This window comes from Pleuronectes platessa, chromosome 7 (assembly GCF_947347685.1).
Source record: "Pleuronectes platessa chromosome 7, fPlePla1.1, whole genome shotgun sequence".
Classification (NCBI taxonomy): Eukaryota; Metazoa; Chordata; class Actinopteri; order Pleuronectiformes; family Pleuronectidae; genus Pleuronectes; species Pleuronectes platessa.
In genome coordinates this window covers 25,629,194-25,647,946 of record NC_070632.1, presented here as the reverse complement: position 1 = coordinate 25,647,946, position 18,753 = coordinate 25,629,194, and the positions used below count along the sequence as shown (strand labels likewise).

The 18,753-nt window shown below is 42.0% G+C and overlaps 1 protein-coding gene across 2 annotated transcripts in view; it reads left to right on the top strand.

Moving 5' to 3' along the window:
• Positions 1 to 18,078, top strand: part of met (MET proto-oncogene, receptor tyrosine kinase) — a 68,851-nt gene extending 50,773 nt beyond the window's left edge. The window contains exons 13-21 of one of the 2 annotated variants that reach the window (XM_053426326.1): positions 3,018 to 3,171; positions 4,261 to 4,395; positions 5,254 to 5,520; positions 8,298 to 8,378; positions 10,674 to 10,855; positions 12,012 to 12,121; positions 12,360 to 12,525; positions 12,661 to 12,797; positions 15,236 to 18,078. In XM_053426326.1, the coding sequence (XP_053282301.1) occupies positions 3,018 to 3,171; positions 4,261 to 4,395; positions 5,254 to 5,520; positions 8,298 to 8,378; positions 10,674 to 10,855; positions 12,012 to 12,121; positions 12,360 to 12,525; positions 12,661 to 12,797; positions 15,236 to 15,527 (1,524 nt within the window). In that variant the 3' untranslated portion in view covers positions 15,528 to 18,078. The remainder of the gene's footprint in view (positions 1 to 3,017; positions 3,172 to 4,260; positions 4,396 to 5,253; positions 5,521 to 8,297; positions 8,379 to 10,673; positions 10,856 to 12,011; positions 12,122 to 12,359; positions 12,526 to 12,660; positions 12,798 to 15,235) is intronic. The other variant, XM_053426327.1, reaches the window with a different exon arrangement.
• The last annotated feature ends 675 nt before the right edge of the window (positions 18,079 to 18,753 follow it).

Below are 18,753 nucleotides of genomic sequence, written 5' to 3'. Positions count from 1 at the left end.
CACACATGTACTCACACATGAAGACACAGCAGAGATCCATTAAGCCGCAGCTAATGCATTTATATGAAAATTCCCCTTTGTTTATATTATGGGGCTTGTAGAAAGGATTTCAGCAATAAAAGGTTTCATATCACATCACAGCACCTGCTCCCGAGGCATAGAGGCCTGACTGCCTCTCAGAAATAACATAACACACAGTGATGATAGACGGGCAAAGGATGTTCCAACTTGACTTAATATCTTCAAATGTTACTTTATTTATTTTCCCTTCAATGATGCACAGGTTGATAATTGATAATGAATAAAACAAAGTGTTTGTTGTGAGACCCCTCAGTGACGGGATCATTCTGTCACACTGAACCACTCATCACAAACTCTAAATGTAGTTCATGGAAAGCACCACATTCCTCCAGCGTTCCAGATCATTGGTAGGAAACTCCAATAACTCTCCTGCTCTAATGCATTCCTCTTATAAAAAACAGTAAATACAGCTCAGGGCGAATTTATTGCGCAGTGTGTCGAGTGAAGGGGCTCAGCAACCAGCTGTCTCGTCACTTGAATAGAAGACAAGCATCGTGAGTCGTGAGAAGAGCAAAGGGTCAGAAACCCAGCATTCAACATGTCTGCAAGTTAACGTTAAAGACATTTTAATCGAGACGGATCTGTTAGATATCCAATGTGTGATGAGTGTGAGGGCAACTAAAAGGGAATAAATCTGTAATTTTTTTAATAAAGTCATAACATTGTGAGAATAAGTCATAAATAAAGTTGTAATATTAAGAGAATGAAGTCGTAATTTTAGTCCATGTGTCATTTTAGAGGCGGAATATAGGAAAAGCTGACCATGCGTTAATTTTCTTGCTTTAAAATAGGGCTTGGAGCTTCCCACTAAGTCATTCTTACCACATCACCATTAGAATCAGGTCTCTGAAACTATTGTGAAAGAAACTGTCACTTCTGAAAAGAGTAACACGCAGATTTGAGGAAATTGCCTCTTTGTGGAAGAGGAAGGAAATTGGTTGTCTCTCATGAAACAATGAGATTGGCTCAAGGTGTCGGCTCCAGAAGGGCTGGAACTGCAGGGAGCAGGAGTTCTCCTTGCTGCTTACCTCCTAAATATTATATTATGACTTTTTCTTATTAAATTCTAACTTTATACTCTTACTAATTTCTCATAACATGCAGCAACAATGCACACTGGTTTCACGTTATGATCAGTAAAACGCTTTCTACTATCCTATTGTTATAAACTTTAGAGCAAAAAAGGTTTGACCACTTGTTTCTTGGTCTGTTTGATTAGTTTTAATTCTTTCCTCGAGATGACGTCCAACACGTACAAAGCTAAACCCCATTTCAACACATCCCCAGCAGCTAAATGAGGTCTGACAGCTGGAAATATGTCAGTGAACATCAACAGTGAATATCAGCGAGAGGAGCGAGGGTTTTAGGATAAACAATTTTGGACAGATAGTTTTACAGAGATAAAAACATCATTGGAGAGGTACAGCATCTTGTTTATACTTTAATATTTGATGACAAGACTGTTCATGAGCAGACCTGTCGTTCTACACTGACTTTTGACAAGATACAATCCTCAGCGACCCATCATTTCCTCAAGTCCTGGCTCAGTGTCAAAGGGATGTCAGGAGACATTACTTTGAAATGTATGAAGTCAAACTGAAGTATTTGTACTTAAGGCACAGGGAAATCAATTTATGTAGATGAAGTGAGTCTGGAATTACATTAAACATCACTCATTTCTTATATGCACTTGTTACTGTAATATCCTATACGTGGCAGATTTTTGTTCCACTCAGTAAGTTATATATTTAGTTTCTCATTAAATTTAGAATCTGCATTTGCAACAAACAACTGTCCAAACACCCTAATAGCTTATAAGCTTGCATATATATACATATATAACCTTTATAATTCAAGTTGATATCAGATGCTGAGCTCCAGACATCCTCATGTCGTCCTTCAAGATAATATCCAGTGGTCGCCTTCTGGCAAAACACGCTTGTGCTCCAGACCAGACGTTATCAGCCTCATCACTGTTGACTTGTGAACTGCTCTTTAGAAGAATATCTCTGGCGAGGCTCAGCCAATATCCTTTAGCAACACTAACCTACAAACACACACACACACACACACACACAAACTATCCCATCTGCAGCAGCAGTAAAAAACCTAATTCCCACTAAACCTAATAATGGTAGAAGCAATATCAATGATGCAATCTCCCCCTGAGACTGAGGCAACAGACTGATGTGTGTGTGTGTGTGTGTGTGTGTGTGTGTGTGTGTGTGTGTGTGTGTGTGTGTGTGTGTGTGTGTCTGTGTGGGTGTTTGCTTATTGCATACCATTTGTCTGAATCTCCTACTCAAGGCTTTTAAATGCTTGTGCTTACACCATATAGTATGTAGTGTATCAGGACTGCACTCTTTCCTACAGTACTACAAAGAAAACAATAGCTCTACAAGGTTCTGACATTTATTTTGTTTGCTGTCTTCTACTCTGTTCATTCAGCCAAACACAATTAAACTGAGAGTGAGCCCGTTATCTTCATTTCATTTAAATTCCACTGTGCAGGAGTTTGGAATTCCACTTCATAGAGCTAGCTTGAATTGTGCAATTTTCTCAAGCGTGACGTTATCGTCACATAGACCAACTATGTCCAACCCTTACTTTGAAGTAAGGCGATCTCATTACCGACTGGTAACCTGACTGCTCACTACAGGCTGGCAAATGATGACCTGGGGATGCCACTCATCTACACATGTCCATATAAAGTTGTGTTTTTGAGATTAACATCAGTAATATGTAATGCTTGATATTTAAGTTCATAGTGTATAGACATGGAGTACGCAGGTGAAATGTACCCAGCCCGGGCTGATCTTGCCAGGCCTGACCTCTGACTTCACAACAGGAAGTAGGATGGTGCAATTGTGTTTAATTCCTGTCATCTACATTGTTCACCCTGTGCCCCTCCACCCCCCACCCCTTACCATTTGCAGTGGCGTCAGGCGGATTCTATCAGGCACCTAGGCAAGGTGACGCTGGCACAGGAGCCGGACTACACGGGCCTGATCGTGGGCTGTGTCTGTGTCAGCTTGCTGCTGCTGCTGCTGGGAACGCTGCTGATGTGGAGAAGAAACAAACACATTGACGGTAAAAGCAGTGGTGGGGTCAGAGGGTCAAAGGTCACTTCATGTCTGCTACTGCCTCAGTTATAATGTTAAATGGATATCAGAGGCTCCAGTTAATGTTTTTAGCAGCTATGTTTGTAAAGTCTGAGTATAAGGGCCACTTAAAGGGGAAACATAATCTGAGATTTTGAGAGTAATCGTAGTATTATGAGAAACAAGTTCATGATTTTCAATTGGTAATTATAGGATAAATGTTATGTTAGATGGAGAATATCAAGATCAGTCTGTTGAATTTTTGAAAATGAGGATTGTTGATCATCTTGTTAAGTTATACTTAAGGTTTTACAAATTACAAAACAGTTTAACAAAAATGAATACTTTAATGAATTATAATATTATTCGAGAAAGTTTTTTCTATTCTGAAGGAAGAACCTCACAGACTTGGAGGAAGTTGCCCCTTTTGTGGAAAAGGGAATTGGGCGACTGTCTATCTGCTTGATATCCAAATGGATATCATAGTTTCTCATGATAAATTTAGATTGATTCAAGATTTTAGATTAGAGTGAAATTACGACTGCAACTTTTTTCTCATTAAATTAAGACTTTATTCTCATACCATTACAACTGTATTCTCATAATCCTGCCACTGTCCTCCCAATTTCGATTTTTTGTAATATTACCACATTATTCTAAAAATCTCTGTCTTAGTAAAGTAACAGCAAAAAAATTTAGAAAAGGAGAGAGGCATTCTATTTTGATGTCAGTGTGTCTCCTGTGCATGTGTATCTGCTGGGATTTTTTTGCCTGGTGGGTTTACAGTATGTTTGTGAGTGGGGGTGCACTGGCGGAACGCTTTGCCTTTCTTAGTAACTCTCTCCTCTCTCTCCCCCTACTCTCTATCTTTTATCTCATCCTTTCCCCCTCACTTCTTCCTCTCTCTCTCTCTCTCACTCACTCTCTCTCTCTCTCTCTCTCTCTCTCTCTCTCTCTCTCTCTCTCTCTCTCTCTCTCTCTCTTGCTCACCCTCCTTTCCAAACTCCTCTTATCCATCTCATGTCTCTGTCGCTCCTTCTTCACCGCTCTTCCTCTTTCCCTCCCTCTCTGTCTCTAGATCTGTCTGAGGTGTGGTATGATGGCCGGGGGCACATCCAGCATCTGGACAGGCTGGCTAACGCAAGGAGCGTCAGCCCCACTAATGAAATGGTCTCCCACGAGTCAGTCGACTATAGAACAACCCTGCTGGAGGGTACGTCAACCAGATAAGCCCATCTCCCATCTCACCTTCCTCCCTCCCTCCCTCACACCTACCTGCTCGCTCCCTGTGGGGCTGACCACTTGCTAGCAGTGCATATCTTATATGTTTTTAAATTGTTTTGTTTTCTTTATTTTATATATTTTGGATCAACTAAGCTGCTTTCAGACGTGCACTGAACTTCATCATCACCGTGCACTGGAGGGGGGGGGGTTGATGATGCTTCAACACACGCAAAAATTATTAGAAAAAAACAACAACTTCCTACGTGTATCCACCTCTCACCATTCTCTAACTCCTTTTTTGTTTTCATCACAAGTGAGCTGACTAATCTTCAGTCCAATTTCCTAACGACCGCCCGGTGTAATCTGAGTCACCTGTGGTTCTGGTGCTCTCTTAGCTCGGATCCTGAGGGAGAGGGGGGGGGGGGGTCCTTGTGTTAAGATCCTGAGATTGATGGGCAATGCAATTTTCATGCTGCTTGACAGCGACTTGAAAGAGCTCAAATCTGAGAAGGTTTCTAATGAGCTGTTGCTTGTTACCATCAGGAGCTGAACGTCCATATCTCAGTTTGCCATTTATTTTCCTGTCTGTCTTCTGTTCTGGCTCTTAAGATTGAATTTGGATCATTTTGCATATAGTTGCTTTTCATTTTTTTATTGTTTTCCCCTTAACAACATCATAGGAGAAATCAGAGACTTTGTTTTTCCAGCTCTGCCCGCCTCCATCGTAGTGTCAAGTTGCTCTTTGCCTTTGTAGCAAGCCTCCTGTGATGGTTTAGCAGACCTTGACCTCTGGAGGCCTCACTGGTACAGTCACTAACCTTAAAGCACGTATCCTTTGCTTCTCCAGATCAGGGCACAGACAGGCCAGAGACTTGCCGAGGGGCCCCTCCCATCTATGGAGGCAATGGGGAGCTGCTGTCTCCCAGGCTGGGGACACTGGGTGGACGAATGGGGATGGGTATTGGGATGGAGGGCGAGCTGGTGTCTCCCCTGCTGATGGCCCCAGTCCACATAGATCCAACCTGTCTCCACCCAGACCTCCTGAAGGAAGTGCAGCACGTGGTGATCGCCAGAGACCAGCTGCTGCTTCACCTCAACCAAGTCATCGGCAGAGGTCAGTCCCACAAATTATGTCTACTGGTAGTTGAGCTCATTTTATTTAAATTTGGCATGTCCCTGGGTCTTTATTGTGATGGAGTATTAGGGCCATGTTGCAACAAAAAAAACTACTCTTAAATTAAGAGAAAAAGTCATAATATTAGAGCATAAGGATGACATTTTATACTTCTCTAAAAGTTGTAATATTACAAGAATATAGTTGTATTACTTTACTCTCCATGTTAGGGCCATGTTGAAGAAAACCTATTCAGCTATATTTTCATTACTCTAGTTCTTCGGCATTTTTCTGTTTGGTGTTTTTGCCCACTTCTTTTTCCACTTAAGCTAAATAAGAGGAAATATAACATGTGTCATTTCCTATGCAGTATTTTGGTCTGGAAGGAGCGAATCACTGCTTACAAAGTGGACATTTATCGAGTTGGAGACATCTATGTATAAAGATGTATAAGGTGCTGTGAAAGCGTGCATACAGAACTGTGCAATCATTAATCCCAGTGCGAGTGCAGGAACAAGACGTTCATGATGCATGAAGATGATCCAGTGACTGGGATACTCGCAATCACGAGCATCATAAAGCATTTTTTTTTTACCACAGCTACAAATGGATGTGCATAATGAGAATATAATATTAACAACCAAAGGGATAAAAATTCTATTCAAAATGAAAGATGACTTTACTTATCTTAGATAACACAGACTCAAACACTTCTGCTGGGATACTAGAAACTGATGTGGAGTTATACGTTTGTCCAGTGCTCTCCCATATAATTTGGCATTCAATTTGGGATTTACGTAAAGCTACATAAAAACTAAAGTCGCCCACAATAAGCTTAATTGCCTGCTTTATCAAACCGCAAGTTGGACTCGCAGACACAAAATCGCCTCACATTGTGACATTTAAGTAGGTGGCTCAGACCCACCGATCAAATTCAACATCAAGAGGAGAGAGACCCCAGAAAACAGCCCTCCGCCCCCTCTGCTGAATTATCCCCCGAAGAAAAGTGCCTGGATTTGAAGCAGGATTTTTAAAGTGGCGTAGGATGATTTGTTCACAGCTAGTATTCCCAGGGTCCTTTGTAGGGAGGCGTAATCCAACACCCTCAGCCATCTGCACGGACGTGATAGGAGAAGGCCGCACTCATTTTATTCCACCCCTCCCCGTCTGGGGCCATACCTCGTGTCTTAAAGAAGAGATGTAATTCAATAAAATGCTCAATAACTCAATGGGGTTCGGCATAGGTTATTAGCTGGGCTGGGGTATTAATGAATAAAGAGGCGTACTGTGTTACTTGAGGGGGCTGATTTAGTGTGAGGGTGATGGTAACTTTAGAGAATCAGAATTAACCATTATGTGTGTAAAAATCTGCGAAACACACTGACCCCACTGACAGAGGGGTCAGATGTGCTTGTTTTTGTCTGAACCTGCAATAAAGGTTTTTGCCTGTATACACGACAGGAGATCATCCTGATGTTTCTGCTCTAAACTCTGCATTACATTATGTCTAAACAGTGTATGGAAATAGTTTGAATATGTACTGTAGGTGACTCTCAGTGTACTGGCAGCATCAACATGAATGTGCTTCTCTATTGATGTTTCTCTGCCAGCCGGTGGTGTTTGTCACAGTCTCCCCAATCAAGCATCATCATTTATGTCCGGGCTCCACTAGGCTATTTCACTTTATTTAATGAACAGTGTGAACATTTTACTTTCTGTAAATTGTACGGTCTTTCAGTTTGAGAGCAGGACATACTGATTTCACGTTCAGATTTTGTAATGCTTTTCCTCAAGTAGCCCCTGTCTGTGCTCATACTGTGTGCTTGCACTCAGATATTTTGTTGCTTGGATTGAGATTTCTTTAAGAGTCCCATATAGGAGTGCATGAACCCGGGGAAAAGTAACCGCCCATACTGGGGACTCTTTAAGGGGTAAAGCTAACATACCTACAATGATAGCAGGACAATTTCATTTGTCAACACTACACCTGACATAGAAGAAAAATGTGAGAGCATACATTTCTCGCCCACACAGTAGCAGCATGACCATGAGGGAAAGAGCTGAGGCTGGAGCGAAGGAAATCTGTCCCAGCATCAAAATATCTGAGTGCAAGCTCACAGTTCGAGCACAAGCAGGGCGATGCCAAGAACAAGCCGGGGCTATCTGCGTGCGAGTGCAAGGCTTTGAGTGAAAGCATTACGGAATCTGAATGTGAAATCAATAAGTCCTGCTCTCAAACTGAAAGACCATGCTCCTGAATAAAGATGGGGGGGGACTAATAGTTTAGGGGACACAAGTAGTGCAGAGGTAAAGTTTCCACTTGACACAACAGAGGAAAAGGATTAAATTCCCAGTAATGGCACCTCCATCTTGGCCGTGGTTTCCAAAGAATTCCTAAGACCATGATTGGTGGATGACAACTGTATGGATGGAGGTGGGAGCCAGAACTTCCCTCCAGGTTGAAACGCATAACTGACGGCTTAACAGCACTCAGACGTGTCACCTCCACAATGCATGTAAGAAAAAGTTAACTTCCTGAAGTTCCAACTGATTCCTGCCAACTTACATAGGCCTGGCAGCCATTGTTCACCTTTGCTTTGCAGCTGCACCTCATTGTCTTTTGGACTGAAAGTGGTGCATCTCACATAACACTGTGTAAAATTGACCTGTCTTATAGCAAAATGATTTTCTGGAGCTCTTTACAGGGTTGAACACAAGCTTTTTTTAATGCTGATAAATTCTGACTTTAATACTGTGAATCATGTTGTAACCTGTAGGTCACTTCGGTTGTGTTTTCCATGGAACTCTGCTCGAGCCTGACGGGCAGAAGCAGCACTGTGCCATCAAGTCCCTGAACCGTAAGTACAAATCCCATTCGATGAATACAGGGCAGCCAAAGTCTTTATAAACAAGGGGAGTGACTGCATTCCTCTTCATCTGCACCCTGTCTCATACGTCTACAGTTATCAACACAGTCATCTATACAGGCTTTGTTTTCCCTCGAGCAACCACAGGAACACTGTTTGCTACATTTTTGCAAATAATGCCACTTTTTTAAAATGAAACAGACACATTAAGCTTAAAAATGATATTACTCAGACTCCAGGAGGACAAACTCAATCTTAACATACAAACAAAACTAGCTGGGAAATAACACAGCTTACCTGACTAAATCAAACAGGAGAGAACAGAAATGGCAGTCCATCCCCTCTATTTAACAAGGTTTAAAACTCTGGGTTTAATAATGGCTTTGGTGTGTAGCTGATTGGTGGTTGAAGAGATATAAATCCGAGCCTGCTTTCATCTGCCTGCCAGCGTAGCCAACTTGGTTGACTGGAGTATCTGTCAAACAGCCAATCACCATCAATCAGGGAAACAGTCCACCAACCACATCCTCACACCTGTACACAACATTTGGCATTGAAGCATGCTACCATACATATACACACTCACAAACTCACACACACACACTAAACACTCAGGCAGATGCCTGACACAGAGAAGTTCAAAAGAAAATGTTGTATCACGCAACTTAGCATTACAACCCCAAAAGTTTGTTTTTTTTGGGCGAGTGGCTCTTTTCACATGCATACAGTCTTGTAGAGATGATGCATGTAATGTTGATAGAAACCCATATTCAGTTAATGCCTCATCCTAAGCTAAGGCTAAACACGTCCTGCACTCTGGCTTTAAGTCCAACCACCTTTCCAACATCTCTACCACTTATCCTTTGAGGGTTATTGGGGAGCTGGCGTCAATCCCAGTTGTCATTGGGCGAGAGGCGGGTTACAGCATATCACAGGACTGACATATAGATACAAATGCTCACATTCATGTGTTTTTTACAATTTAGTCTGTAGTTACCTAAGCTCCCTGTCTTTGGACAGTGGGAGAATGGCAAGAACCCAGAGAGATCCCACACAGACACAGGGAGAACATGCAATCTCAGCACAGAAAGACCCATACCAGCTTTCAGGTTCAAACCATGAACCTTTTTGCAGTGCTAACCACTGCACCAGTGTTCCCCCCTTTTACTAAAATTAACTATTAACTGTAGTAATTTTTTCCTATAGGAATAGACTTGTATGATCTAGCATGATAGGAGCACACTAAACGCATCCTCTCCTTGTCCATACTTATTCACATCCAGGTATAATTATTGCATCCTAATCCACTCGATCACATACTTATTACATGATATCATGATGCTCCAATAGCTTTAGGGATCTCATCTCATCAGTGTGCCAAATCCTTTTCAGCTTCACACAATGGTGATGAATGAGTGTCTGATGCTGAGGACGGCGGTAGGGTCCCGTCTAATCATGTAAACTGTCAGATGGAGCAGGGAGATTGATGCTGGGACAATATGGAGGGTAGACCCACGCGGTCACAAAGAGCCACCAACCACGGGGGAATGGGACTGTCTGCTGGGTCCCCTGGGATTTGAACCTTTGATTAGGTTTAGTGTTTTCCTCAGGCACCATGTCAATGTTTATGGTTTTCCTTGGCTTAAATTATCCTAATTTAGCTTTTACTATAGTAAGTAGCTGAAAGGAAAATGAACAACGACACATTCTGTCCCTCCAAAATAAAAGAAGGGGGAGGAATATCCATCTTCCTCACTGCAATAACCTCTTTTTCCTCCTTAACTTTCAAATCAAGGCTCTGAAAACCAAATGTCACCTCTCTCTGTCATTGAGTTCTGTCCTCTTTAAGTTGGAGGCCAATGGCGGGTTCCTCCAGGCCTAAAGAGCTTCTATCTGTAACCAGATTACAGCAGAGTCAGCCGGGCTAAAGTGCAGGGCACCAGAGGCTGGGATGCAATTGGCAAATGGGGATTTGGTGTGGGTGAGGTCTGTGTAAGAGTATTCAGGGAAGGGTTTTTGGTTTCCATCATCATTCTGATTCCCAAAAGATAGCTTATATGAGGAATGACCTTGTCAGTGATGCCAGGACAGTAGTCTGAGCTGTCCTCCTTCCTGCCCTCTACTCACTCTGCAATTCTGACTCTTGGTTGGAAACTTTCCACCTGCAAAACGTCAAATATTTGTGATGTAATAAGTTATTAAGAGTCTATAAAAGCGTTCTAGAAAAAGGTATCATGATGATTTGTTGATTGTATTCTTAGATGTTTTTTTTTTTTTTTTCCTAAGGTATCACAGATCTTGAAGAGGTGTCCCAGTTCCTGAAGGAAGGGATAATCATGAAGGACTTCAGCCACCCCAACGTTCTCTCCCTGCTGGGTATCTGCCTCCCCCTCGAGGGTTCCCCACTGGTGGTCCTGCCCTACATGAAGCACGGCGACCTGCGCAACTTCATCCGCGAAGAGGCACACGTAAGGACTTACTGGATAGATGCATGTTGTGAATCTCTGCCTTTGTACACAAAGAATCCAGGGGCTGTACAACGAAGCATGATCTGTGATTATCAAGATAACTTTGGATTAAACTTTTCAGTCCTACGAAGCTGGTTCACTTTTTACTGAGGTTAATCATAAACCACTAACCTCCTCCGGAGCTCCAGATGGAGATAACAGAAAAGAACCTGTCAGCGACCGAACTGCTGTTCAATCAGATCACTGGAAAACCAGGGTCATGGATCTGCAGGATCCTGACCTGGACAAAAGAGTTTAGGCTACAGTGTAGTGAGAAATAATTATGGCCAGCAGATATATTTAAAGCTGTGTGGAATAATTTTTCTGCTCTTTCACGTGTCCACTCTGGTCTTCAAATAGATCAAGACTTTTTCACAGTATATAAATCTATCATGTTTATTATAACCTCAATTTAATCAAAGATCCTGTGATTCCCAACATAAGAGTATTCGTTTATAGTGATCCCTGCAGATCAGAATAACATGAGGAGAAATAAACAGATAAAGCCTCTGAGGTCTTTTGCTAGTAGTATTATCCCCACAGTTAAACATTTCTCATGATTATAAATGAGCATCACTTTAACTTTTTAAATCTGCAACACATGTTCATGTTCATCTGTGTTCATCATAAGAAAAAAAATCTAAAACAGTATTAACCTCATTAACATTCCTGTGCTCATTTACGGTTTATCCTTGGGCTTAAACTTAATAGATTCAAATTCATATCTAATATTTCTTTTCTTTTCTAGTTATAGTAATTTTATCTATATTTAGATTTAAAATTATGATACTAATTTGATCTTCATTTACATTTTACTTTGTTGAATGTCACGTTTTGATTTTAGTGTAACCAGCTCGACCTGCACACATTTGGGATTCTTCTCATATATATATGGTTCTGATGTTGTCCATGATAAGTAATGACTCCACCACACAGTTTACTGACTGAGTTATAACCAGCATCTTAGTAGATATTATCTAGGTTGGCTGATTTTAGGTTAAGTGAGGCAGGATAATGAAAACAGACTCTGGGCGTGTTGAACTCACTTCTGCCCCAGCTGTCAGTCACAGCACCCCGAGGTAAAGCACAGTGAGCTGATCGCTTGTGTTTTCTCCAGAACCCGACAGTGAAAGACTTGATGGGCTTCGGGCTGCAGGTGGCCCGGGGGATGGAGTATCTGGCCAGCAAGAAGTTTGTCCACAGAGACCTCGCCGCCAGGAACTGCATGTGAGTTCACATTCATTCATAAGACACTCCATCATATGTCTCTTACAAATAGAACAAACTTTAATTTGTCAGGCTGAGATACACTAACATGCATTGGAGCAGAGAGGTGAAGGGAACAAGTCAGAATTGAACAGAGTGAAATAGGTTACTGCGTAGAGAGAATAAGAGTTTGTTGTCGCACATATAAAACACAGAGTAGAATTCAGTTCTAGAAAGTGATTGTTCTTCTTCCTGACAGGTTGGATGAAAGCTACACAGTGAAGGTGGCAGACTTTGGCTTAGCCAGAGATGTCTATGATAAAGAATATTACAGTGTCCACAACAAGAGCGGAGTCAAGCTTCCTGTCAAATGGATGGCACTGGAGAGTCTGCAGACGCACAAGTTCACCACCAAGTCCGACGTGGTGAGAACTCAGCCCCATTTGCACTCTGGGAAATTCAGATTACAAAAATATAATGGACGTAACCTCATAAAAGTGTATTGTTATTAAAAAGACAATCGTGAGATGGGGAGTTAATTTAATTGTTCTTTCTCTCAGTGGTCGTTTGGCGTGTTGCTATGGGAACTGATGACCCGTGGAGCACCCCCATACTCTGATGTGAACTCCTTCGACATCACCGTGTTCCTCCTGCAGGGGCGGAGGCTGCTGCAGCCCGAGTTCTGTCCTGACGCACTGTGAGTGTGCGCGCGCACACATACACACAAACACACACACACACACACCCATGCATATATATGTTTTTCACCTCCTTGAGCAAAGCGCTGCTCCTCAATAGGTGTGAGTGATACACTGTGGAGGTGGGGAGGAGGGAGATGGAGTCCGAGATCAGGAGAGAGCAGCTGGGGAAAAACAGTGAAGGTGAAAGAGCTGTATAAATAATGGACATCATAAGTAATAATCACTCAAGTTTAGACCATCCATCATCGTCAGCGACAGTCAGAGACCCACTTACGGCTGCTCAGCCTTCTCAGTCAAGCGTTAGGTCTCTTCAGAGCTTTGGGTCAAATAAAACTCATTTTTTTCTTGCTCAACCGTAAAAGTTTTCAATGTAAAATTGAATTCCTATAGTCTGCTCTATTTATCTCTTTTTGTTGCTAAGCACCTGTTTATTTGGCAGCTGCAACTAAAGTTCACCCATCAAGTGTTGGCACCGCTGAGCTGACCTTGTTTTTTTCCGCCTGAATTTTCGGTCTGAGTGTGAGTTTGTTTTCTTTGGAGCTGCTCACATCAGAGTCTGCCAGGAGAACCCTACTGACATGGAGTGATAAAGCACCTCAGATACAGAGTGATTTGTGCTCCGACTGTTTCAGCTGAACCCACTGGTTCCTCTGAGCTGAACTCCAGACACAAGCTTTAGAAAAAAAAGTCTCTTTTCTGTTGATGACGCAGTTGCAATAAAAGACAGTTTCTCTTTTCGTGACAGCGATGAGTGATGGAAACAAGCAGATCATAAATTTTTTATTGAAATGTCCCATCAAATCACAGCAGCCGAGTGTTTCAGTGTCAATGAAGCGCACACTTCCACTCACTCAACATGGCAGTGTGTGAATTATCCTTGTCCATTAAACTCTGGCTCACTGGTGCTGTGAAACGAAAGCCAAGTGTGACCTCAGGCTGTACAGATAACATCCTGACGTACACTGCATGTCTGTGTAGCATGTTAAGTGTTATGTGTGCGTGTGTGTGCGTGTGGAAATTGGCGTGGAGTGGGAGAGCTCAGGTGAGGGGAGGCTGAGGCCCAAAAGTTCCCAAGCTATATATTAAACAGACATCAGGAGGTGATGCACGTCTGCAAACATTCCCACAATTCCTGAGTCCTGATAGTTCACAGGGTGTTGTAATGAAAGCAGTTCCTGGCAGATACTTTATATGTCTGGTAATGGGGCTATTTTTCATAATTTTCAACAATGATAGAGTCGTCCTGCCAAGTTAAGGGAAAAAGGCAATATCAGAAATGTCAGAAGCTTTGTTGTAAAATGATAAAAACTAAAATGAGGCCAGCTCTGGTAGAAGTTAAACTTATCTTCAAGACCTGTTTAAACAATTAACAGACCTTTTATTTATCACAAACAACACCTGTTAGAGGGAGAAATAATAATAATTATAATCGATTTTTAGACTGCTGAGTGATGACGTTAAATGGCCTTTGTAGCATTTGGAACGAACTCCCTCTATGAAAAGCTGAAAAAGATCTAGAAGAGTAGAGGAGAAACAGGAGAAACAGATTTTGTGCATAAACAAAGTAATGAAATACAACAACTGAAAAAGCAAATAAAGATTTGACAGCAGCTCTAAGAATTAAAGAGTCAGAGAAAGTACACCACAGTGAAAGTCGACATGGAAGAAAAAAAAAACTAAACAGTAAACTTTTTTAGTTTACGAAATATAAGAAAAATGTGAACCTCTTCAGTTAACTATATATTTGAGAATGTGAAAGAAAAGAATAGTTTTGCATTTCATTTTATTTAGTATTTAATTTTATAAAATTATTATTTCCCAATTATTTTAGAACATTGACAAGATGGATAATATCCTCAGTACTCATATGGACACTTAATGCTAGCACCTCAAAAGGTATCTGTACTATTTGAACACACTTTTAGTTGTGTGTGTGTGTGTGTGTGTGTGTGTGTGAGGATTTGCTTCAGGATTGTCGTGAGTATATGTTACAGCTCTTCCTGAAAGATTTTCTGTTGTATGTTTTCCTTGTGTTTGTATTACTGGATTTCTGTTCTGTGTTTGGTTATTTGTTGCTCTTGGAGTTCCTCATATCCTCTTTTATTTTGGAAACTCGAACTTGATTTTGCTTTACCTCCTGTGTCTGAGCTGTTTCCCACCCTGGTGACCGTAGCCACCTGCTCTGTGTTTCACCTGTGTTCACTCCTCCCTGCTGCCTCCCTTGTGTATTTGGTGCCTGTGTCTGATATCACCCACTCATTCAATAACCCCTTCTTTTTGCGTAGTACTTGACAAGTGACAAGAATGCACCCCAAATTTGTATTTACTAATTACTCTTAGTGTAATACTGAAATAAGAAAAACACATTAGGTGTAGTCAAGCACTGAAGTCCGGCCGGATTTTTGTTTTGACTCCTCCCTCTTCTCTCCTCCAGCTACACAGTGATGATCGAATGCTGGCATCCGAAGCCGGAGCGCCGCCCCTCTGTCTCTGACCTGGTGTCGCGCATCTCCGCCATCTTCTCCAGCTTTAGCGGCGAGCACTACGTGTTGCTCAACACCACCTACGTCAACATCGACAAGATGAGCCCATACCCCTCCCTCCTTGCCTCCACTGCAAATACTTCCACCCGGTCCTTCTCGTCCTCATCCGACCCGACCATCTCCAGTTCCCTGCCCTCCCAATCCCCCTTCCTTTGCCACGTGGAGCGGGACTGCTGCACCTGAACGAGGGAACCAGAGGGAAGGAAGGCAGTTGGAGGAAGACTCCGAAAGAGAGCAGGGAAGAAAGCGAGGTGAGGAGATGAAGAACTACTGTATGTACTTGCAAAACACTGGACACTGTATACTGAGGGGCAACAGTTTTCCGAGCTGTGACTGGTTGCTCATTGTACATAGATCCTCAACCTTTGATCCTTCTCAAGCATCGCCAAACGTCAGGAGCCTCCGTGGACTGACTTTAACGATAAACCTGTCTGACCTTTAATCGACCCCAGGGAACGGGAGGTCAGCCTTCCTGCGTCTTCTACAAGACAATTACAAGGCACAGGAACGCCTCCGTTGAAACTCTACAGCGGACAAAGCCACTGTCACAGGAGCACAAGGCCATTCGTCCCCAAAAAGCCCCACTGACTGCTGTTCCCACCCTCACTGCCAGAGGGATAGATTTCGTTTTTCTGCTCTTGTGCGGTTGGAGTGTTCTTCGATATGCGGATGTGGCTTGGACCTTTTTCGCTGTCTGTAATGTGAATGTTCGACAAATGGCCATGCAGAGTGTCATATAAAGGATTTAACACCTCCACACATTATAAAGTAGACTGTATGCCACCCTAATACACCTCAGAGACAATGGCGCCTGCTGTGATAGATGTAGCTGCCTGGGGTGAGTAAACTGAGGCAGGCAGCAGATCCATAACAGCCGGTAACACGGGAATGGACGTTTAGGTGTGAGGTGGGATGTGTAAAAAACAAAAAGAAACTTCTGCCTGTGTGCAGGTCACTGGATGCTTTGTTTGTAATAATTATCTTTGGATAATTAAAAAAAAGAAAATCACTGTCTCGCCATGACTCACATGTTTGGAATCCCTGGATGTTTCTGAGAGAAAAAGGTTAGAAGCAGCTTTATTAGCTTTTTGCTTTTAAAGCTGAAGAGTCCATCATGTCCAAACACTACAACTCTGACAGCAGCATAACACGTCAAAGCTTCGAGGTCTTCTTTTAAAGAAAGAAACCAAATGAGCATCATGATTCTTTTTTTTTGGTCTTAGTTGCTCTCACTGTTTCCCTTTGACAAATGGCTCAGAGCCAGAAGTCGGTTAATCTCATGTTTGGTTCATTTAACCATAGACCTTAAAAGCTCCTCTGCCTTCAACACTTTTTAAATTACGTAACTTTTGGTCAACATTTCACTAAAGAGCTTCGAGTCAAACTTATACCTCAGAGGTTTCCTGTGGTCCCATGGCTTCAAACTCCTGTGAGCAAGCTATGTGTCACTCTATCTCTATGACGACTGTGCGTTATGTCCTTATGAAGAAATATTTTATTGTTAAAGACCAAACCAGAGTGTTTGCATATTGTTGCTTCCTAACTACAAATAATGAGTATTTTCAAAAGCCATCAATTAAGTCATCGAATCTGAAATGTTCGGATATTAGTACAATATAGACATTGTTTAACAGATTCTTGATACTCGTGTAATCCATCACATTTCATTGTTTGTGTTGTCTGCATTTTGTTTAAATGCAGTTCTAAGGGTTGGGCAGATTCATGATGATATCAATTATTGAACATTTGAGATTCCAGCTGATCGAAAGAAAAGGAACAGGTGTGACAGTCATATAAGTAATTTGTGACTGTCATAAAAGCCTCTGTATTGGCAAAACCAAATTTATTAGAGCTGATTGTAAAATAATGTTAATTAATTTATAAGTGATGACGTCAGCATCTCATTATTTCTCTAACAATTTACTAAAAATAAATGTTATGAATTTAAACACAAACTACGTAACATACCAAAGTCCGCCTTCTCCAGCTCATTCTTTGTTCGTGTGATAGATTCTGATGGATTACACAGTTCAATACACTTTCAAGAATCTGTTAAGGATTTTCAAATTCTAAAGAAAAAAGTGTGAAATCAAGGCTTCCTTGGACCAGAGAAAAAAAGGGAAAAAATAAAGTCAAATAAATTTGTTGTAAATGTGCTAAAAAACACAAACCTCTAGGGTGGTCATGTCCCCTTTTCTTTCCATTGTGTAATAAATGTTGTTTTTTTATCTGAGGGGCTGCTGATGTGAGTGGGCCAGCCACGGACAGGTATGAATGTTTGCTATGACAAAAAATTGCTGTACTATATATTTTTGTATTGGTGATGAACCTCTTCTTTAAATCTGCTCCACGAAAGTGAACAGTGCCGTGAACAATGAACACATGTAGCCAATCATACAATCCTTTTGTCTCCGTGACCAATCTCTGCCATTTTGTAAATAAAGAGGAGGGATCTGTGTGGGTCTGTGTGCAGCGTGCCCATGTAGCCTCTGATCATCACTGCCAGATCACTGTGGGAGCAGCCAGGAGCTGAACAAACGTGAGCAACGCACCACTCAGAAGACTGCTGTCACTTTGATCACGTGATTCTACACGACTCACGGCCTGTGCTTAACACTGTCTCTTCTACGTGTGTGTTTATGATTTGTCGTCCAATAAAAAAATTCTGAAGGTACATGTTCCTATGTAATGTCAAATGGGCTGTCAGTGTAATAAAGCTATACTATCAGAGTTATGCAGCGTCTACACATCCTTTGTTAACAACACAAACAGCTGTAACAGCTGCGCTAATGTGTTTTATTGAATACACGTGTCTGGAGGCGAGCACAAAGCAATTCTGTACGGCACTGTAATTACAGTAAGGAAGTGCAGTTTGAATTACTAGCTGCTCATACACTTTTGTTCCTGTATAAAGGTTCCATAAGGTTGGTATTGTGTAATAATGTGTCGTTGGACTTTTCTCATTGAAAATTAGGATGCAGTGACACATCGACGAGTGTATGTTGTGGAGATGCTAGCTGGGCCCTGCACTCCTTAAAAAGAGCAGTCATTGAGACAAGATGGATGATTATTTGAACTCGCTCTGGGTCAACACACTTCATACTTGGACGACGTGTAGAGCACAAAGTCACAGCCTTTTGTGTCTGCTTTTGTTCACCCCATCTTTTGTTCCCATTGTTTGGTGGTGACCCGCTGACCCTTCGCCTTCACTTCCCCTCTTCTTATCCCGACCCTGTGGTCTAGACTCTCCCCTGCCCTCCTGTCTAACTGGGCCATGACTCTGGCTTTCAGGCTAGGCCGCCCTTTCACAGTTGTTTGGCAACTCCAGAGTTTTATAAGGCCACACTTTAAATGGTCTCTCACTTACAAGAGACACTTTTACTGGGTATAGGAACACTATACCCAGTTT